This window comes from Amblyomma maculatum, chromosome 2 (assembly GCF_055883805.1).
Source record: "Amblyomma maculatum isolate TAMU_Amacu chromosome 2, ASM5588380v1, whole genome shotgun sequence".
Lineage (NCBI taxonomy): Eukaryota > Metazoa > Arthropoda > Arachnida > Ixodida > Ixodidae > Amblyomma > Amblyomma maculatum.
In genome coordinates, this window is record NC_139345.1 from 68,014,043 (window position 1) to 68,036,931 (window position 22,889).

The 22,889-nt window shown below is 42.6% G+C and overlaps 1 protein-coding gene across 2 annotated transcripts in view; it reads right to left on the reverse strand.

The window, feature by feature from the left end:
- Positions 1 to 3,921: 3,921 nt before the first annotated feature.
- LOC146198902 (G kinase-anchoring protein 1-like) overlaps positions 3,922 to 22,889 on the reverse strand; it is a 28,084-nt gene continuing 9,116 nt past the window's right edge. For both annotated transcript variants that reach the window (XM_084594386.1, XM_084594387.1), the window contains 8 exons: positions 22,634 to 22,711; positions 22,027 to 22,222; positions 18,339 to 18,472; positions 15,353 to 15,454; positions 13,640 to 13,703; positions 10,141 to 10,211; positions 5,763 to 5,834; positions 3,922 to 4,256 (listed from right to left, as the gene is read on the reverse strand). In XM_084594386.1, the coding sequence (XP_084450512.1) occupies positions 4,233 to 4,256; positions 5,763 to 5,834; positions 10,141 to 10,211; positions 13,640 to 13,703; positions 15,353 to 15,454; positions 18,339 to 18,472; positions 22,027 to 22,222; positions 22,634 to 22,711 (741 nt within the window). In that variant the 3' untranslated portion in view covers positions 3,922 to 4,232. The remainder of the gene's footprint in view (positions 4,257 to 5,762; positions 5,835 to 10,140; positions 10,212 to 13,639; positions 13,704 to 15,352; positions 15,455 to 18,338; positions 18,473 to 22,026; positions 22,223 to 22,633; positions 22,712 to 22,889) is intronic.

Consider the following 22,889-nt stretch of genomic DNA (forward strand, 5'->3'; position numbering starts at 1 on the left):
TGGCTCGTTATTTCATGAATTACATAAAAAAACTTGACCTACAAGCTAAGTTCAGCTTTGTATAAAGACCATGTATGAATTCCTAACCTTCATAATTATACCGGCTATTCTACTTAGTGGTCTTTCACTAATATTGAACAATCATAGAATCCTCTCCTTAGTGGGATTAGTGAGAAATTTAACTCTCAAAACTCAATTGAAAGTACAAAACATGTAGCACATTTTTGCTACGTCAAATGCTAAACTCTTAGGTTGTTGCACTACTGCTGTGTAAGTAACTAGTTGAAGTTCCCATTTTGACAATGAAAAAAAAATTCAGCTGCTTCCATATAGGCACTTTCACAAGCTATTGAACATTTCACAAATACCAACCTGATTTCAGGACTACTTAGGTGTGCCTCACTTCATTCAACACAGCGAAACAAATATGAAGATACTATTCACAGGGTGCAACATAAAGTGCATATTACGGCTAGCTTTCACCAGCCTCAATGCCACGTACTCTGTACATGACTAGTCTGTACTAGGGTACAAGTTGAATGGAAATGGTAACAGCCCATGTGGAGCTGTAATTGCTTTCTCTCTCTGCCAGAGCGACTGCTTCCAATTCAGGTGCGCAGTCATGGCACTCAACCATAGTTGTCACAAGCTGCCTCACCTATAGAGCGGAACGGATCTCCCCGCTCCTCCAAATATGCTTTGACATGATTCTCCGGGGCAGCGACCGGCAAGCGCGCCCTTGACAATGGGCCGCAGCGCAACCAGTCGAGAGTATGAAAAGGCAGACCGCAGCACGCCCATGGCAGTGTGCTCTGGGAAGGTTCAGTCTTCCGAACCTCTCTCGCCACCGCTCGCTCTGGGAAAGTGTTCAGTTTTTCACACAGCCCACGATCAACTAATCGTTCTCCTTACCTGTACAACCAATCAACTCTGCGACTTCGGCGCCTCATCAAACAAGAAAGCCGTAAGAATTTTTTTGCCACAGACTCAGTTTATTGAATATTGTTTTCGCCTTTATTTAAACCTTGACCTGGCTTCATATTTTACGCAGTGTTTTCTGTGTCACTCTTGCCCTTACTTACTATATCTTTGTTATCTTTATAGTCTTCTTTTGTTGCAGTGTTTGTTTATTGTCGGTTTTCCCTCTTGTCAATTACAGAGTCATCTTTTATCATTATCATATCGTGGCATTCTCTTTTTTGGTTTGGTTTGGTTTTGGGGGTTTAACGTCCCAAAGCGACTCATTTTTTTTTTTTTTGTTATAAATATCCCATTGTTTGTAAACAAAAAGTGACTGTCGAACTTATTCCTCAATCACACACCGACACATACTTCATGGGTTGAGTAGAGTGGAGAGTTGGGCCAGTTGGTACATATTGGTAACGATCAAAACCAGCGGAAAGACGCAGACAAAGAGAGAAGCACACAACACAATGCTGGACTGACAACTGAGTTTATTGCTAAGAAACAGACATTCATATATACCCTTCAGCGAAGAAGCAACACATGCACGCATGGCAAGAGAAATAAAAAATAATAAAAATGATAATCACGGGGAAAAATTACCTTAACAGCGCGCTATGTGCGCTGTAAAGAGCTTAGGAACTGAAATTCTTTATTGTACAAGGTGACAGAAGTTTTGCTGACACAAGTCTCATCATTTTTAATAATGTGAAAAGCTTCCAGGATTTCGCGTTGGCTCTTTGTTTGACCCTGCCCCAGGATGACTGTTTCCTTAAGCAGCGGCCTGCATACCGGCAGTGTTTCGGCAAATTGGCCCGTTCGTCAGAACGTACGGATCTTTCATGCTCACGAAGTCTGGCATTTAAGCACCAACCTGTCTGTCCAACGTACATATTCGCGCATGATAATGAAATGCAATACACAACTTGAGTTGCACAGGGTACAAACTTCGTCTCATGGTTCACCATGTACTGTGACTTTGCCTTATTGTTAATTATCCTGCAAAAACTACAAGCTAAGTCCAGCTTTGTATAAAGACCATGTATGAATTCCTAACCTTCATAATTATACCGGCTATTCTTCTTAGTGGTCTTTCACTAAGTGGAGCAGAAAAAACCACTTGAACACCTTGACGAACACCTTTCACACGCTTTCACACAACATACGAAAGGTTGCCAATCTCTTTTATTTCTCTTGCCACGTGCACGTGTGTTGCTTCTTCGCTGAAGGGTATATATGAATGTCAGTTTCTTAGCAATAAACTCAGTTGTCAGTCCAGCGTTGTGTTGTGTGCTTCTCTCTTTGTCTGCGTCTTTCCGTTAGTTTTAATCCTTACTTTCATGGGTTGACCGGCCCAACTTTTAACTGGGTTCTCAAACCTCATAGAGGGATGACGGGTAACCGTAAAGGGGATCCCGCACCTCTGTTGACCGTAAAGGCAGGGATTTGTGACAATAGTTCTTATCCAAACGTCCGTGCTAGATTCGTCCAAGCATCCTCCTCCATTTGAGCGCAGCAGCGAACAGTGGCGGCAGGAGCGCGCAGCAATCGGAGAACACACACAGTCGCCGGCACGGAGGAAGAGGGAGGGGGAGCGAGGAAGGGTTACACGCAGCGGCGAATGGTGATGGCAGGAGCGCACGCTGCCCCAGCTGCGGAGCTGGTTATGAGGGTCAATGGCGGCGACGACGACGCGAAACACAGGAACGGGCGCCAAAGAGCTGCACTCTAAAATGCTGCTCCAACAGGCATCCGCTGTGATGGCTTCCTCAAAGTGCACTAATGCAAGAAAGTGAAGCCGAAAAAAAAAAAAAAAAATGAATGCAGAAGTGATCCACTGGTAGATAGAATGTGTTGTGAAGATCATTCAGAAGCAAGGATAATGCAAATAGGACTGAATCCTGTAAGCGCTATAAAAGGAGTGGCTCAGATCTTGCACCAAGAAAGCCTAATCAACATATTTATGAAGTTGAAGCATCAGCTCAAAAGTGTACCTCATTTAAGCTTTCTTTCTTTTAATTCATCAGTTTGGACTACACGTTTTCCAGAATAAAAATGTGTTTTTTTTTTTGTTTTTTTTTTTCCAATTTTACAAAATTTATCTAGAAGGTTTTGCTCTATACAATATATTTAGAGTTTCAAGCACACGCAAGCGTGGCTGAGGAGGCACCATGTAATCACTTTACATCTCCATTTGCCTGAAACTACTGGCCTTGTGATTGTGTTGTCACATATGTGCAGCTTCTGAACGTGTGTGTGCCAACGTTACCTCATGAGAAACTACAGGGAAGCTACATAAGAATGCGCTGTACAACTTCCTCCAGATGACAAGAAGTGTTAAAGGCCAGTTTTTAAGGCGAAAGCCTTTCTAGGCCCATGGAACGAAATCCCGTGCACAAGAGTTGTGCACAAGATGTGTGCGTGAGATCTGTCATTTTTCACAAGATTACGCGAGACGTTTTCATGTCTAGCGTCCCTGCCATCTGCAATCCCACACTTGAATGCGTGCCAAGAAACAGTGTGCAACAAGAGTGATGTTGTACCGTCCAAACTCATACTTGCTGGAGAAAGTGTGACAGATAATGCGCCTTTCCTTTCCTGCAAACATGTTATATGTAGCACTGCAACGAACGCCGATAACAGGTAAATGATAGGAGAGTAAGGGTAGGCTTTTGTTATTCTCCTCCAAAAACATCTAAGAGAGCCTTTAATTTTTGTTTACATAACAACTGCACAGCAATTGGAATGGTGCTTTGAACAGCCTGGTCACTTTCAGCAAATGATTGAGAAGTGCCCTAATGATGCTTGTAAGTACAGCTAGTAGACACACAAGCAATATGCATAGCAATAAGTTACGGGAATAATTCAGTGCTTTAAAATGATACACTCTTTTGACATCACAAAAGAGCAAGCTGTGCTCTGCATTGCAGGCATTTGCAGACAAAGGCAATTAAAGAAAAACAACAAAGAAATGTGCTTTTACTAAACAATGTCCTACACATTTCGACATTAAATTAACTCATACAGCCATTTCACTCCTTTCATGTCATAATGGACTAACAACCTGTGTAGTCCTCAATAAAAAAAAAGAAAAGTGTATATACATGAGAAAAGAGGCAGCGGGCAAAGGAAGTAGCGCCAAGATGATGCGCAAATGGCAGTAGTAGCAATGGTTTGCACCTGGCAAGGCCCCTATCACCAAATTGTGTGCACCCGTTCCACAATCTTGGCATCGTGTAAACAGATGGGAAATGGGGCTGCGATGAATGTTACCGAGCTTCTTTCCTCCCACCCTGTAAACAAAAAAAGAAGAGCACGAACTTCTAAAAAAATGCCACGAAAAAATAGTGGCTAATATTCAAAAGCACAAAAAAAAGCAAAGAAAGCAAACACATGCAGGGTATTTACTATAAGCAAACAGCTCATTCAGACATTTTCAGTCTCTGCAAAACTATATGATACAGCCAAGCCACAAACACTAATGGACATACGAGAACCTTCCAAAGAAAAAACTGTGTACTGAATACTTTACAAATTTAATCTTCAAAATGCTTGATCAGTGCTAGGGGTGGATGCAAGCATGAGATGCATGCAAAGTATATCAAAAAGGCCCATTCAGTTTTAATCTATCAGATATTTAATATAGTACTCTACAAAAGGCCTCATGCTTGCGACCCTCTGTGCCTAAAAAGCCTAATATAATGAACTTTTCCTCTTAGTGTAGGCGGCTTGAGACACACTCACAGCTCTCTTTACTTTCTAGCACAGCCCCAGCTGTCCTACAGACTGTTAAACATTCAGCAAATACAATCCTCAAAGATTATAGAATGCTACAAGCACAGCATTAATATATTGAACCCAGATACTACGGTAAAACCTTCGTAATTTGAACTCTGTAATTTCAAAATCCTGGATAGTTCGCAGAATCTCTGTGGTCCCGCAGTTTCCGATGTAAACTTGGAAGGATAACTCAAAGCCCAGTTAATTAGCAAATCTAGGGTGCTATGTGGGAATGCCCGATCCCAACTTCGTCACAAACCAATGAAGCGGCCGCCTCTCATGCCTGCAAAGCGATGCAATGCTGGCGCCCCAGCCCTAGAACTCCCAGGACAGAAAACCACTCAGTGGTATGACTTGCGGGCAACCGAAGTGCGCATCTATAGAGGACAAAATGTGCTTCATTGCTTAGCAGCCGTAGATGCTCCCGGTGCCTCATCAAAGCACGGCCGAGCTGGAGGCAGCGATGCACGCACTCATCGCTCCTCTCCAGCGGCCGAGAGGCAAAGCATCTCCCACCCATAACAGCTGAAGTGCATGTCCCACGACGCAACTATTTCTGCTCCGTGCATGCGGCAGGTTGACTGTGCTTCGCCATTGCTTTATTTGTGTGCCGTGGCTAGAGGGTTAGGATGCCGGCATCTCAATTATTTTAACTGCTGTGGTGTAAAGTTAGCCTTAGACGAGCAGCAGGCAATACACACCGCACGATGGTGCACTTCTTAGCTGCAGGAAATTAGAAAGCTGTTTGCATGGCTTATCGATGCTGGCAGTTGTTCGCTTATATGATTGGCAGGCAGCGTGAGGGCAACTTCTAACAATAATACTGAGGGCATACATGCACTCTCAAGATCATTGCTGGAAGTTGCTTTCATGCTATACCTACCACTTGAGTTTTGTGCTGCAAATTGGAGGAAAAAAGCACTTGCTTTCAGGAGAAAGTGCAACAAAGCAATGTCATGCTGCAGCACTGTATAAGACAGCGCTTTTTAAGAACAGTAACACTCTGCCATGATCCGTACCTTTTTGAGATCTTGCTGCAGCTGGTGCACCTTTGAACGTTCTTGCTCCAGTGCAGCATGAAGCTCTGTTACCTGCGCGATTACAGACAATCACCAATGGATCAAGTCAATAGTATGTACAGCCTTTGTCAGAAATTTAAGAGCCCAGGGGGTTCGCTTTTAAGCCATATATTAAGGCTTATTTAACAATCGCGGAAGTCTTAGCCATTACAGGGGGTAGGACGAAAAACCTCCTTGCCTTCAGCAAGTTTGGAAACCTGGGAATGCATTACGAGCCACGTAGTATGGCTCAGACCTAGATTCCGTGGGCTCTAAACTTTTGACAAAGAATGTACCTGGTGACCCATATTAGAGTGAGCACATGTAGGACATTAGCAAGCTAATGAGCCACACGAGGCGATGCTGGGACTTGCGGTGGTTTCTGTGTGTTCCTTTTTTGCGTTTTGCTATGAGGCACGCACCACTTTCAGATGATGTTCTGTGGGCTGCAGCCTAATTTCATTATGCACTCGTAGGTTCGCACTAACAGTGGACGACACCGCAGTAGTAGCGGCAAAAGCAAATGAAATGCGATTGCATAAGGCAGCAGTGCTGGCATCTGGGATGCAGGTAACTGTGAAGGTATGGTCAGAGTATCTCTAGCAAGGTATACTTTTTATCCATGACCTTTGAAGGTTTTCTCTGGCCATTCCAGCTCTGGCTCTCCGACCAATGAAGAGCAGAGAAATAATGGCAGATGACGTAAGTGAAGTGGCACACAACGTGAGGCCTGTATGGGGTCCACAAAGGAAGTTGAGCTGGGGCAACCATTCTAATACTGATGTCAGCCCCCTTTAGGGACCAAGCAGGCAAGCTCAATCTGCCTGTGTATTCCACTCTGGCATCATAAAGGTGTAGTAAGTGCTGAGTGTAGTTTCCCACATCAGGCCTACAAGGGTTCCTTGTGGAGAACTTTAGAGCACATCAGGCCTACAAGGGTTCCTTGTGGAGAACTTTAGAGCAGATGCAAAAAATATGAGGGTTTTATGCAGAAAAAAACCTGGGCTATTCCAAATGAGATTGCCCATTTAAAGCTCAATAGGTCCTGCACGGGCTATGGTGGGGCTAAAGAGCACATCTGCACCATGCCCACACGAGTCCCTTATGGGGCGTTCGATGAAACATGCGATGAAACTGCAGGGTATATGCAGAAAAAAAATGGTGGGGGTTTAAGCGGGGCTTGAACCTAGTTATACGAGTGAAAGTTATGCTAAGGATGGTTTACAAAGGTAGTATAAGGTTTGACAGTTTGAATTAGGAGGCTACCCAAGCTTCGCATCTAAGAGTAGACGCGATAGTGCCTTTTAACACCGCATTTTCATTCCGAAATTTTTAAAATGTTTTTTGTTTAAGTTATCTGTCTCAATTTTTGGTTGACACATACGCTTAATAAATCAAGGCCACACTGCCTTTCCTTTCCATTCCACAACTTTATATTTTTGTTTAGATTGGTTGCTGGGGAAAGGAAAGCGCATGGCCTGTCTTTACTCAAGGTCATTCAGACCCAGCAGGATGAAACCTGAAGTTGCACTCCAAGAAGTAGAGCTTGCGCTACAAGAACTGAGCTAGCTCAAATGGGGCTGCCCATCCCAAGACTATAAGTTGGGCTGTGACGAGGCTGGAGAGCGATCATGCTGCTTGCTGCCAATAAGCACTCATTGTGGAGAAGTTTAGTGTAAACACAACACAAATTACGCAATAAAAACCTGGGATAGTGCAAATAGGGCTGCACGCACACAACTGGAATACCTCCCACTTGCGCCGCAGCGAGGCTGGAAAGCAGGCATATTCGCATGCTGCCCACTTAGGTCCCTTGTGGGACATTTTAGGGCAGATGCAACACAAATATGGACCTCAAGGAGAAAGAGGGCGGGATAGGCTAAATGGAGTTGCCCACACAAAACTGCATATTGTCCTGCTTGGGCTGTAGTGGAGCTTGAACATGGGCATCTTTTTGGGGCACTTATGGGCAAATGCAAAATGTATTTGGGTTCTGTGCGGTAAAAACAGAATGAGCCCATTCAGGGCAGTCGATTTAATGCCACAGTAGGCTCTAAATGGGCCGTAGCAGGGCTTAACACTCCGGAACGCCTCCGTCCTATTTTGTAGAGTACGCGAGTTTTCACGATTTTTGGCTCTCAAAGTCTACCCTCGCGTTATAATCGAATCTTGCGATTCGGTTCGCCTAAAGCAACGCCGGGGTGCAGCCATAATGAATTCGCCACCACTCGGTTTCGGTTTCCACGGTTTTACGATGTTATGTTGGCAACATGGGTACCAGGGAAGCCAAATCAGCTAAATCCCATTTATCCAAAGTCAAAACATTGCGCTTTTTGTTTGTGGGCTCAGAATCATATGCCCCCTTTATCATGTGCTTTTCTCATCTTTCACAGTAGATTAGCGCATTTACTTCTGATGTTATCGCATTTCGCACGATGGCAACGCGCCATGCACGGTACGATGCTCGCCTAAAGCTATTGTGATAGCAGAAGAAATAGGAAATTCTGCGGCAGCTCGACAGATTGAGGTTACTAATCTACCTTACGTGGGTGGCAGATGCAGCAAAAGGTGATTTTTAAATGTGAGCCTGACCGCAAAGGCTTCCAAATCGTCTGGGAGAACGAAAGTGAAAAGTAAGACTCTGTTTCCGAGAACTCAGCCTCCGGTGACGACACCGGTTTTGATTAGACTGCAACGGCCATAATGTCTATTAAAGGTACTTTTCCAAGTGATTGTCTCGCGTTACATTTGTGGGTTTATTTTTTTTCTATTGGGCAGAATAGAAAGTCGCCCCTCGTGCTACATTTACAATCGCATTACATTTGAGTAAATACAGTATCCTTTTATTTATGTAATTTGCAATATACGTGCCCGCACGTGCTCTTCTAGACAAGTCACATAACAGTTATAAGCATATTCATACAATTACTAGACATTACATGCTTTTGACTCTCGCAACTACTGCCAGAAAATATGCAGCAATAACTATGCCACTTTCAGAGTATTATTTGACAATGAGGACCAGCCAATATTGGTCTTCGGAAGAAATTTCAGATTATCGCTCAGTTTAGAATGGCATGCAGAAGAAATGATGCACAATTTCGCATCTGGCTGTTATTCTCTGCAGCCTCCAAAAAACCAACATCAACCTATGAGGGGAATATGTTGGCAAGCCCAAATCGGGATCGCTCCAGTAGAACCTATATCGGTACCATTTGGATATTAGAGGTGTTAACCGCATCAAGCATTAAAATGTTCATCCTCTGAGACTGCCCTCGTCTGTACAAAGCAGGACCTGTTGGGAATTACAGTAGGCTGCCCACATTCAGTAATCCCAAATAGGTACAAAATGGGACTGATTGGGGCATATGTAGATGGCCCACAAAGACCTAGCGAGGGCCCCCACTTCATAGGTCATTTTGTGCTACTTAAGAAGGCATACAAAACTCGTTTTCAAAGAAAACACATTTTCCGAAATCAAACAGTACACAGAGAACAAATTCACTCTTACTAATCTATTCAAGATGCCTTTTTTCCCTGATGAAACTCGGACAGAAGCAGCGAATCTTGGTTCAACTACTAATTCATAGTTTTCACCATATCATTACGAGTAGTTATCCTCAACCCTCTTCTGAGCATCTGATGCTCCCAGCCCCTTATTTCTTTGCTGTTCCTCTATGGAGCAACAGTAGCACTTCATACCGAGTGAACCATTCTGTCTGCAAATTCTAGTTTGGCCACCCCATCCGCTGCAGACAAAATGTAGCACACGACTCTGCACACTACCCAAGATTTTTCTCTGAGGTGTTTAACAAGGCATTTTTTGTTTACTGATGCTCATTTCAATATGAACGCTACCATGGGACAAGAGTATGACAGCATTATAAAAATAATAAGTGGTAGCTCTGTACACTCTTCCGTTGCTCAAATCAGACTCTGTTCTCTCCCATCAAAACCTCTACAATTTTACACTGCGTGCCTTGCACTACATACATACTGCATGTTTTGATTCCTTCGCTTCAGGGCCCATAGATAAAAAGGTTAGATGCAATTTTCTTAGGCAACATAAATGTTATGCTACCAATTCCAGGCACTGTATTGGTTCTAGATTTTCTGTGGAAAGTTTCTGAACAGAGCTACATTCCCCAACAGTCTAACATAGTGAAGCATGCAGTAATCATTACAAAGCAATCTAGGAAGTGCAGAAATCACCTTTTCGGCAAGACCAGGAACATACTGCCCCATAATAACCAAGGTTCACAGGACAACGAACATGTCAAGAAGTCTACACTTGTACAAGGTATCCATTTCCACAGGACAGCAAATTAATCCAACAAACCTGTTGAGTGAGCTCATCCTTGACCTGCGTCACCTCTTCAAAGTCACGCAGTATTTCTGCCTTGTCTTGCACTGCACATACATAGAGGCAATCAAATATAGATACCTAAATTATATTCATTCCTGACAGAGAGATACAATGCATCCCACATATATTAAACTCAAAGGGCACCGCGAAGTAGTTCTATATAACAATAATTCGATATAATATATAAAAGATGCAGGGATGGAAGCAGGCTCAAGCACTTTGGAGCAGCTCAGGGAGCAGTAATGAAGCCATTCTGGAGCAGATTTGGAACAATAAAATGAGTTTTGGTGCACTCGAATTATGTTTTGGAGTATGTTTCTAGGCTCAAGCACTTTTACCGTATTTACTCGCATAATACTCGCACTTTTTTTCACGGAAAATTGTTGCTAAGTTGGGGGTGCGATAATTATGCGGAGAAAATTTTCGAGCAAATGTTTTGAAGCGTTAAAAGCAAATTTAAATAGGTGTGAATCAGGATTACTTTTAAGCAGAACTTACCCATGTCATAAAAGCACAAATTGCTAAAGCATTTTATTTGCCGCACGCAGCTTCATCACTCCCCGTGTTTCGTGGTACAATGCTCACAGCAGTCCATACAGTACTACTCTTGATCAGAGACGACCCGAGTCTGTGTCGACACTGCAATCGTAGTCTCCAAAGCGTACTACGCAGAACTCATTGATGCCGAAGTATCTGCTGGCAGCGCGGTGGCTATGCTGTAGCACGTACTCGAAAGCTTTCAGCTTAAAAGCAGCTGTATAATTTCCGTACAGTCCCATCGTGATGCGGCACCAAGAACACAGTAGACGGTGGAACAAAGCAAGGGACACGGATGGAACGATGACAACTAGACGCGGAGACACCTCGCAAAATGGCAACAACTACGAACGAGCATCATGGAGGTAAAAAAAAAAAAACGAGCATAACCTATGATGATATACCCGAGCACGCTATCGCCGCCTGGTAGCGCGTGCACACAAAGAGGCCAGGTAGGTTCAGTAGCACTCTAAAAGATGGTGCTTGTGACTACTAGCAGACGACTCTCGTGGTGGTAATATTGGTGGTGCGATGATTATGCGAGGAAAGAAAAAAATTCCAATTTTTGACGCCCAATATTGGGGGTGCGAGCATACCCGAGTAAATACGATAATAATGGCAATTTTCGCTTCTCAACCTAAGAAGTACATAAGTCAACATACTGAATATGCACGCATCTCTGACAAACATGCACAGATCCTTATAACAACACAACCTGAGTATAACTTTGGAACAGACTCACAACAAATGTAACGCTTCATTACTGAACATCAAGTTTAATTTCAAACTAGCCAAAAGACAACACAGAGAAGAGAAGCAAACAAGACGAGATTAGCACGATTACCAACTCGCTCAGTCATCAACCTTGTTACTCCATCAAGTTTAACTAAAAGCTTTTCACTATTCTGACTTGATAGATTCAGAGAGGGAGCCCACTTTGATGTGCTGAAACACCACCACTAGTTTCGAGTTCAGTGCTAATAAATTTCTGGGCACTGGTCAGTAGTGCCTTCAGGGAGGGTAGTCGGCACTCAAAGGTAGCTTCTTCCCCTTCAGATTCCTTATCTGACGGCCTTCTGACAGTGGATTGAGCTACACTGAGGCTTTCTTAATTTCAACATGCAGGCAATAAGCCCTCTATGGCTTCCTAACGTTCCTGAAAACACTTTTAGTGATTGGCACCTAAGTGGCATCATTCCCATAACAGTTCAAGTATGCTTTCGTCTAGCATAGGCATGACAGCTTCAATGATGAAGTACCTGCTTGTTTTCACAGCAGAACCATTAGAAAAACCTGCGTAGTTCTTTGCAGCCAGACAAGTTTCCTAACAGCTCATCTTAGCCGAGAGAATGTGCTATGCCACATGCACAGAGCATTTCTTTGGCTATCATTTCCCGCCAATCACTTCATTTGAAATTTACTCGTGAACAAACATTTATTAGGCTCCATGCTCTTCTAGTTTATGAAAAATGTGTTAGGCTCAGCGAGAGATACCACTGCCACCGGCGTGTTGCCATCATGTTTACTAGGGCAGTCCCCATACCGTGTACGCGCAAATCACATGCCTTCTCACAGTCGTCTAATAAAATTGCATCGAATCGCATTTTTCGCAGGCAATACCATTAATGACTCACCGAGCAGCAAAACCGTGTTTCACTAAATTTGATGCCAAAACATCGAGGCAGCCCATTAGGAGCAGTTTTGGAGCAATACTGCGCTTTGGAGCAGGATGAAGGCACTGAATAAGATTACCTTCAACCTGAAATAAAGGTATGCTGCTCCACTGTTGCAGACATGCATCCTACAGTGACAAGCTGCCCACTGGCATAATGGCAGGGTGCTGCTCACTTTGTAGCCTGCTTCGCATTATCGCTAAACCAATGCTTTGTAACTAAATACTATTTAAAATAAGAAGCCTAATCGTGTTCCCAATGCACTGTAAGCACAATAATCTTTCATAAAGATTAAGGTGATCATGGCTTTTGCAACACCTTTGGCAAAAAGGTGCGTGAAGCATGTCTCACGAGAGCTGTCACCGCATTGGCCTGCACTGTACAGAACACAGGCTTCCCCACATGGCAGCAGTGTCGTGTGAAAAATGGCACTGCTGGACCAAAGGCTGCCACCAACCATGTGCCATGCTCCTCATGTCACAAAGTTTTCTCATATCCTCACATAGCTAACACAGGAAGGAGTTACCCAAGGTCGTGCTCAGCACTGCTACTAATGCGAAAAGCGATCGCAGGAGCACCATCTGGACAAGCACCGCTTGCGGGAACGCAACATGCTGCTCAATATATTGAATGTTGCATTTCTGGGGCTTCAATAAACTCCTTCACTCGTGCTATACTTTTGCATGAGCTTTTCAGGGGGATTGTTTGATGGAATTCAAGTTGCTCAATAGTCGCCTCACATTTCCACACAGTCATATCACTGCACATTGTACAGGGAGCAAGTAGTTCCTCAGGCCCTTAGATCCAGCAGCAAAGTGGTCTTGCTGGTCTTCTTCAAGTTAAGGATTCATAAGAAGTGACCCTATCTAAATGCTGTGAGTTGTAAAAACATTTCCAGTTTCCAACTTCACCTGACCCGATTACAATGCTAGAAAGAATGCACAAATGTGAGCGAAAGAAAACCATCTGACAAGAAACCAGTCTGTGCAGAGGTAGTACATTAACTATTTTACTTGAAAAAAGCAAAATACCGCATAGTACCGCATAGAAGCAGTATAAATAACAGCAGCTTGTAATGACGTCTTTATTGCTAGACACCAGTAATTTAGCCAATTTAAGACATGTGTCCAATATTCCTGATTAATAAACTATGGGAGGCAATCTTTAGGAGCAAGAAAACTTCATTTTGAGACGGTGTACATGACTGGCAACACACTGTCCTATTGCAATTGTGCAGAATCAAAAGGTAAAAGATTGCTTACTTTCTCCTTGTGCCAGTATGTTGCACAACTGTTTGTTGCGGAGCTTCACCACCTTCAACTCAGCCTAGAACAAAGAGAAAAGAGCAGACTCACTGCTCCACTTCTAAGCCTCACAAGCCCTGCAGAGTTTACAACTTCAGTAGAAAGGGTGTCTACCAAGCTATTCAGGTTCCCTGACTTTTGCACGTTCACCCCTGCTACTTCAGCCGAAATTCTCCGACCACTGAGGAGGCAGAAAAATGGAGTGGCCATAGCAATGGACAGTACACGCATGGCCCATTCACCGCAAAATGACTATTTGAGGAGACCACAAAAGCCATAATGAAAACAGGTCTGCTCTCCCTGTCTAAGAGTTGATTTCTGCATAAGAGGTAGCCAGACTTTAATCTGACATAGAAACCATTGCTTCTTCATTTTTGTTATTTAAGAGGGGGCAGCCTGCCTCTGTCCTTCTTTCTGTGCATCAGACAGCAAGAATGGCCATACATCAAATATATGTCTTCGAAGCAGGTAGCAGAATTGAAATTGCCTGTAAAATGAATCAAATGTTCTCAAGCAGCTCAGATAGCAAAACAAAGATTAAATAAAGAAAATAGGTTGCCTGAACCACAGTGATAAAAGAAAAAACATTGCACACAAATTCTTTTCACCAGCAATGCAACCTATACTCACTCATATGCTTATAGCAGCACCCTTGTGAGACAAGCACAAGATGACTTTCAGATGTAGCATTTTTTTATATCCCTTGTTTTCACGCATGACCCATGTAAAGGAAGACATGAATGTGTTTTTTGCATAGCCTACAAGTTTGGCATAAACCACAAAGCCATGTTTTCAGAACAATGAATTGGATGAAACAAGTTTTGAAGCCAACAATTTCCATGCACACAATACGAAATGATGACATGCCAATTCATGTTGATAATGTGATGGGTACTCCCTACACAATCATAATTCACATCATACCAAAATATTAATCTCAGAATGCTCATTTTTTTGATTTTGCCAACATTTTAATTGTACCCCTGACAACTCCCCTGATCTCGCCAGGTGCACAATATTCCAGGTTTTCCAGGTCACTGGACAACCTGAGTACACAGCTCAAGACCATGGCATCAGCCATTATAATTCCTCTCACAAGCTGTTTTGCAGCACTGCGAAAGGCAGAGGCAACCTGGTCCAATCAGGATCACGAGCACTAATATAGATAAATGTGCTCGTATGCATAAGGGTGACAGTAGCAGCACAATTATCTATTATAGTGTGCAGGCACGAGATGCACTTAGAAGCACAATTACCTATTATAGTACACATGGTCCGGAATGGGCCATGGCTGCCCTGCCTTTTCCCGTGTTGCAAACATCTTGTGAGACAAAGTATATATCTGTTATTTTTTAGATGCTTATGCTAGTTGCAACAAAGGGTATTGGCTGGTTTCATAATGCTCAGTGTCCACACAGATGCACAGGATATAAACACAAGTGGATAGCAGAAGTAGATTTTAACCTAGTAGATTTTGCCCAGTTTTCTTTTCCTTCACAAGATGGTAGCACAGACAATCTTTAATACTTTTTGTGCGTTATAGAAGATGACAGGACATCCCAAGTATGTTTCTTCAAAAAGGCGCGAAATTTCAAATGTAAGCTCAGCATAGTGCGTGTACAGCAAAAACAATCAAAGGATTGAATTTTTGCAAGTACCCTGTGTACTTACAGCCAGCGCTTGAATCTGTTGCTTCAAAGCAGTTATTTGCTTATCCTTTTTTTCGAGTTCGTCCTGGAACTGCAAGGTCCTTGCATGTTCGGCTAGAAAAGGCTGCAAAAAAGAAGAAAAGCTTAGAGGGCAGTTACCACTGTGTAGCATGACATTAAGTGAGAGTGGCATACACGAAAGTGGGGTGTAATTATTATCAATATTTAAGGTAAAGAAATCCAGAGTGACATGCATGTATGAAAAGCTAAAAAGCACTCTTTAGTTTCTACAGCTGCCAAAATGATGTGAAATCCATGGTATGGGCATTTAACAGTGCTTTAAAATGAGATACTCATTACAATAGAAGAAGACAGACTTCTATTATAACTTCACATTGCTTAGCTCTTGCCATACCTTCCTTGTTGCACGGTAAGCCTTTATCTCACAGAAACAATATCTCTCAAGGACAGAAGAAAGCAAGAATTTCGCAGCACCTTAGGGAACAGCAGTAATGCCATTTTGGGGCAGCTTTAAAGTAATAAAACGAGTTTTGGAGCATTCTAATTTTGTTTTCTTCTTTAATTACTGCAATGTTCTATTCCTAACGCAGAAAAGGCCACAATTTGATTTTCTTTTATTCAGTATTAAATGCTTTGCTGATTATGCACGCATCTCTTACAAAACAAGACAAACAGAAAAGGCACATATAGGTGTCATTTCTCGCTTGTAACTTGTAAACAAATATTTACCATGGTCTATGCTCCTCTAGTTTACAAAACTTTTATGTATATTAGGCTCAGTGCAAGACGCATTACACGGTTGCCATAGGTTTGCCGCCATCATTTCAACTATGGCGGCCTCTACAGCATGGATGCACAAATCAACATCCCACCAGCCAGCTATACCTCTCACTGTTGCTTAATTCTACTGGATCAGACTGCATCCTCTGTAGGCAATACAATGGTCCACTGCACAAAAGGGGGGGAGGGGGGAGGCATGTTCCAATCAATTTGACGGTAATACATTGGGGCAGCCAGTTTGAGATATTTTGGTGAAATACTATCGGAGCAGGACTGTGCAGAAATTCAGTTTTGAGCAGACTGGCGCACATGGAGCAGCACTTCCACCCCTGCACCACACTCCAGTTATGGTAACTACTACTAGTACCACTACCGCTGCTCTGACACGCAAAACTTGGGTACGAGCGCTTAACAGGTACGGCTGCAAAAGGCAGGAAAGGGAAACATGAGCGGAGTGCGGAAATTAGCAGAACCATGGGCTTCTACTACATCAAAACGTTATTAATTTATCTCCCATTAGTACCTAAAAAAATTCCAATAATTCAAACTAGGAGTGTTTGTTAATTTGGGACATGGGTGGGTTTGCACCAATTAATTCGGACAGGATGGAGTCATGTAACAGCACAAGACCTGGTAGTCAGCAACTGTCCGAATAAACCTCCCTAAACTTGGATTACACATAACAGTGGCATCTGCTCTTCCATTGCCAAAAAATAGCCAAGCATCAAAATTTATATAACTTTTTTAATTTACGCCATCCCACTGCTACCATGGAGCAGGCACATTCATCAGCCAGTTGTGCTGTTCAGGACTACTAATTTGTGCATCACTGTCTTTTTGTTTTGGGATAACATCAGGCCAGTTTAATGACTAAATATATAGATATATATTTTTTTCTTGCATTCATATCCTTCCTCAGCACTTGAAGTATGCTGAACAGTCGTTTTTGTTTTGTTTTTTTTTAATCATTGTCCTTAAGGTGGAGCATCTGCAAAACATGACAGACCATTTGCAAAGATGCAGCACTTCTGTGTAGTTCTGCAGAAAGGGTCATGTAGCCACCTATTGTTTTTTTTTTACAGTTCCAAGAGAATTGACAAAGCAAAGCATTTGACAAAACCATGAAATATTGCCCTGTCACTTAGTTTTCATCTCAAATATAATAACCACATTCCAGGCATTAACAGAAAAGACTGCTGTGATGCCAACATTTATTGCAGCTTTTTAAGAACATTCGATAATTCTAACTTTTGGATAATCTGAACATTTCTAGCCCCCTGAAGGCCAAATTAACGAGGTTTTACTGAACTGCCCTCAAACTAAGAATTTCTCTCTTCTCGTCATATCTTACTTATTGCCTGGTAACCCTTCTCTTCCAAGGATAGCAGCCCTTTGGATGGCTCTTGCAGTAACCACCTTTCAGTTATACTACAACTACACTAACACGAAACAAAGAGATGAGTGCTGAAGAGTTTGCGTTATGAAAAATTAGGGCATGTGAATGATTACAGCGACATATTTGATGCTGGCTTTGAATATTTTAATCTGAAAGCAATGCTACTGCCTGGTGTCTAGCAGAGGAGCTGGCACTGAAGTGTTTTCCAACCCTATTGGTATTATCACATGTCCTGTGACACGATCATCATTGCTCTATGACTGTAATAAATTGACTGTACGCCTGCTCCATTTCTTTTGAGTGGTGTGCCATGGTTAGAGGGTAAGGTTGCAGTATCTCTGATTGCTTACAAGTACAGTTGTGTAGTATATGTGGGCCTTTTTTCAGAACAAACAAACTGACTGTCTGGCATATCAAATCAGTTTAACATGTGTTAGCACTTTAGCATGGCCTAGCATATCATAACGATACTCCAGCAGCAAACCTGGATGGCCCTGGAATAGCCTCCATGCCACCCCAAGAGGCTGAGCCAAGGCAGAATGTGTTCAGACACAGCTAGCTGAAAATGCGAAGTGAGACATCTCCCCCCTCAGTGGGGTAGCTATGATGGGGCCACCTGTGATATCCTCTGATTGGCTTCTCTACACCACAGCTGTTCTCTCTTCCATCGGCACTTGCAGACGCCAAAGATCAAATCAATTTAATGAATCTGGTTTCGGTTGCAGCAGAAGCCTTAGTGCTCATGCGCAGTGCTTTAGTGGACAACGAAAGGAAAGAGGCATGTCTTGAAGGTGCACACGACCACTTTTACCTGCTTGTTTTTGAACTCTTCCATCCTTTGCTCCCTAGAGAGAATACTTTTGGCATCCTTTGCAACTTGTTCAAAGATGGCCTCCCGCACTGGTGAAGGTGGCCTTTTTTCGTTGTTTCTTGTATCCAAAGTATCTGCATAGGCAGATAGAAAGAAGTACCAATGAAGCACAAGTGCCAGTTAGTTATTTTCGCCTAAGTTCTGTATTGGGATAAGAACAGTTTCTCTAAATATGTCTGTCTACCATCAATGAGCTATGGCCAACACGTAGTAATATATTTTACTGGCATGGCTAAGCATCACCACTGCACTACGAAACAATCAAAGCTTGTGACACCAAACTAACTTCATGCAGACTGAAACTTGGAACAAATGAACGGCACTAAATACCAACTTTCCAAACTTAGTTTCTGCAATTTAGTTAAAGAAAAAGTAATACAGTGCCACTATTCCAGACATGCACAGAAAAATATAAACTGGATGCGTCCCGCAAAGCACAGTATTAGTAAAATAAAACTAAAATGAAAACTACGCCAAAAGCAAACATCAAAGGCGACTAAGCAGTATCATGGCTCTAGAGACCCCAAAGTAACCAAGCACATCCAAACATTTAATGACTTGTAAGCATCACAATGTGAATTTTGCTACTAATGCCAGATAAATGAATAAATGTAGGTAACTAACCAAGTGAAGAGCTAAGTAGTAACACAGAAATTTGAGCTAGTTGGTTCATCTTCGATATTTTACCGGCGCTGCGACAGGGGACGAGGAACAAGAGACGACAAGACAAACGCTCGGACTAGCAACTGAAGGTTTAATGAAACATACAAGGAAATATGTTCTCACATGACAACCAGAAGCGCATGCGCTATCCCTTCCCACCAAAAAACAGAACATACAGCTATGGATCCAAATATGACAGTTCACAATAATTGATGATTACTGATGGTGTGCTAACGCACGTGTCACTGTTTTTATGGATGTGACAAGCTCCACTGAGTTCCCTGGTCAATTCCCTGGACAGCACAAATGCTCTCATCATTCAACTACTCTGCATTACACTAGACCTAACTACTTCAAAGTTAAATGCACATATGGCAACTCTCTTAAGATAATGACTGATAAAGAGAAAAATAAACAAATAACAGAGCAAAATAAAGTAAATGCATTAGGTCTAATAGCTCAAGAACTGAAGAATCTATGTAACTCAAAAGCAAACCACAGAACACACTGTGAACACTGCGCCTACATAAATAACAGCATTTCTATACCCCACCGTTTAGCTAACTCCCTCCCTTGCAGTTTTCAATTTGCAAAGAGCTTTACCACCTGCAACCGAACAAAGCACTTCCACTACAGAATAAAAACGCACAGGTTTAGCACCTGTGCAATGAATGCTTATCAAAGTAAAATGAATGCAGTATGGTCTTCAAATGCCATTATGTACAGCGTATTAGTCTGAATTAACGCTTCCATGTTCATCTCTACCAAAGTGGTAAACTATTGCATGGATAGCTGCTGAGCAAGGTGCAGGGTTAAGCCCCGTTAAACAGTGCCCTACCTTCCTCATAAAGAAAAGTGCATCCTCCAATCAACATGCTGCAGTGGCATAGGATAATGCTGGACAAAAACATGGGACGTGCCGCCTCCACAGACCACTGCTATGGATGAGGGTGGAAGGTGATGCTGGCAAACACTTTTATGGACAGTGCAACATAAATACCAAAGAAAGTAGAACAGCCATTGCTATAGCGCAGTCCGTAGAGTGCCAGCAAACACTTTTATGGACAGTGCAACATAAATACCAAAGAAAGTAGAACAGCCATTGCTATAGCGCAGTCTGTAGAGTGCCAGGTTATATGCATCTCTTTTTTCTTTTTTTTTTTTTTCATTTTGTGCAAGTAAACTATCGTGAAATGGCACTGGCAACAATTTCTCTGATTATGAAACCTATGCTTGTCTCACAGGCCCTAAGCATTAGTAATATACTAATCTGAAATGTCAAAAGATGGCAACATCCATGCTATGGGTCCGTCCACACTGCTAAGACGAGCCAAGACGAGCCAACTCATTTATCCAGTAGCCAACAAAGAAAATGTAATCATTTGCCTTGTAGCCATTTGCAACTTCGTTTTTGGCTACTGTGTGTTTGCGCTTTCGCATGTACTACACCCGACGCCCAAGTGCCCGACCACTGAGCAGAACGACGTGTGAGCACTGCGACCATTAGAGCAGCTATTCTGAGTGCAAAGAGGTGGACGTTTCTGCAACACTGCCACCAAAATTTGGCAAACTTTTTGATAGCGCATTGGAGGACGATGCCTTTGAAGGCTTTGAGTAAAGCTATTCTGCCTGCACAAGAGTTTATTTGGCCATAAGTGTTGTCTTTTTTTTTTTTTTTTTTCTATCCTTTCGCGCCACGTAAGGAGTGCTCTCACATGCACTGAACATTACGCAATGGTCGTGCAAGTATGTATAATAAAATTTGAACTAAGTGGGTAAATTCAGGTGCGCCTTATACAAACACGTTCTACATACCAATATTTTTGTTGAAAATCTCTGAAATATGAGGGGTGCATCTAATATTCTAGAAAATAGGTTAGTTTACTTATAGTACTGATACAAAAGTGCCAATAAACTTATCAGTACAACCAAGCTAATGGTGACTACACCATCACAGAATTATCTAGGAAATTTTTGCAGACCTCTGCCCGCTCTTTAAGTACAATACAAACAACTATAAACTTCGAAGAATGCCTTTACATCAAGCATTCTTTGAACCCAAGACATAAGATACATGGCAACATCAAATTAAGAAAAATTGGAAGGTAACTATTTTTATCTAGTCCACTAGCAAGGTTTAATGAAAAACGTTATGAAAACGCTGGAAATCAATTTATATTTTACTGGCAAATAGAACCAAGAATCTGTTTCCCAGCAAGAGACCTAGTGCCCGAAGTGCTAAAACATATTTAGCATGAATCGGCACATGCACTTAAGCACATATCCACTGCTTACGATTCAATGTACACCAAAGCACCTGCTAGTAATACTTTTCACTGACCTCAAATGACGGTGGTTGATTTTCAGTGCTGAAAAAAGATATGACTTTGGAACGGGGACCTCTACACTAGCGCTTCTGTACATTCCCTTCATCTCTTCCCCACTGTCCCCAACTGTGCTTAATTCTCATGTACAACTGGAATTAATTCCTGAAGGAGGTAAGCATGAAGGTCGTTCAGGTTTCTTTTCTACTGCAGTAAAAGATGAGGCACAGATGTGTTGAAACTGTCACCCACATCACTACGAATAAGTTAATGTTTATGTGCACACCACTTTCACTGCAGTCCACAACTTGCACCTGACTAAAATTAATGATGCTTTCATTCATATATGGCACAAGCGCCAAGGCTAAGGTGTTTTTGGACTGCAAAAGATGGCACAGGAACAAAGGCCCTCTTAACCCAGCATATCATACAAGAGGAGCTGCACATCGCACCAAGGCAATGCTCTCAATCATCGAGAAACCAGTGGGCAACAGGCAGCACTGGGCACCGAGCTCAACACCTCTCCCCAAACACGAGGTAGACACTCGAACCCCTCCCGTAGTGGTCCTGCGCAAGAATACCTGTACTGCATTTGTGCTATACAGGCACATGAAAACTGTGCAAAACCAGCTATTGCTCACCCCGGCTGTCTGGTTCGGCCACATCACAAGAGGAGGAGCCCCCGCCTAGTTGGTTGAACTCTTCCAGGGACATGGTTGTTGCCTTCCTTTCTTTCTTGGCTGTGACATTCTTCTTTTTGTTTTTGCTGCCACTTCCACGGCCTCCCGCAGCTGCCACACCCGTCACGGCTGCTTCTTTCTGCTGAGTCTCGTAGAACTGCACGACCAGACACATGGCCGCAAGGGAAACATATGCGCCGCTTATGCAAAGGCCAAATCCACAGAATAACAAGATATGCAGTAAGATGGCACTGCCACTCATGCTGCCTTAATGCTATCACTCAACGAGCGCCTTAAGTTATAGCATGCACGCACACACACAGAGAAAGAAAGAAACCATCACTGGCCTCAGTGCATGCCAATACAGCAATAAGTAGCCCATAAGGAATTTTCTTACAAGCAATTACCCACTCAAGTTTCTACACAGTCATTCCTGTCTTCTGCCACTTTGCTTGTAGCATCCGACAATAACTCTGCTCTCATGTCACCAGTCAAAACAAGCGCAGACCACAAAGATCAGAAGAACCATGCCAGGAAACACGTTTGTATGGGAGGGAATAAAACTTGCCTCCTTTTTCTCTTCATAATCCAGCCGACTTAGAAGCAATGCCTGCTGGAGATCTTGCTCATAAGCTTCTGACACAAACTGTAAAGAGTAATTAGGCTAGCATCAGTGTGTGCCGGTGCTTTATAGCATAAATAGACCATTCAAATGGAAAAAATGCCAAAATAAAGTTAATATACTTAAGGCCAATGTTGATTATGAAAAGTAAATTTTTAAAATTTACAAAACATCAATTAAATTCACGTGGCATCTATGTGAG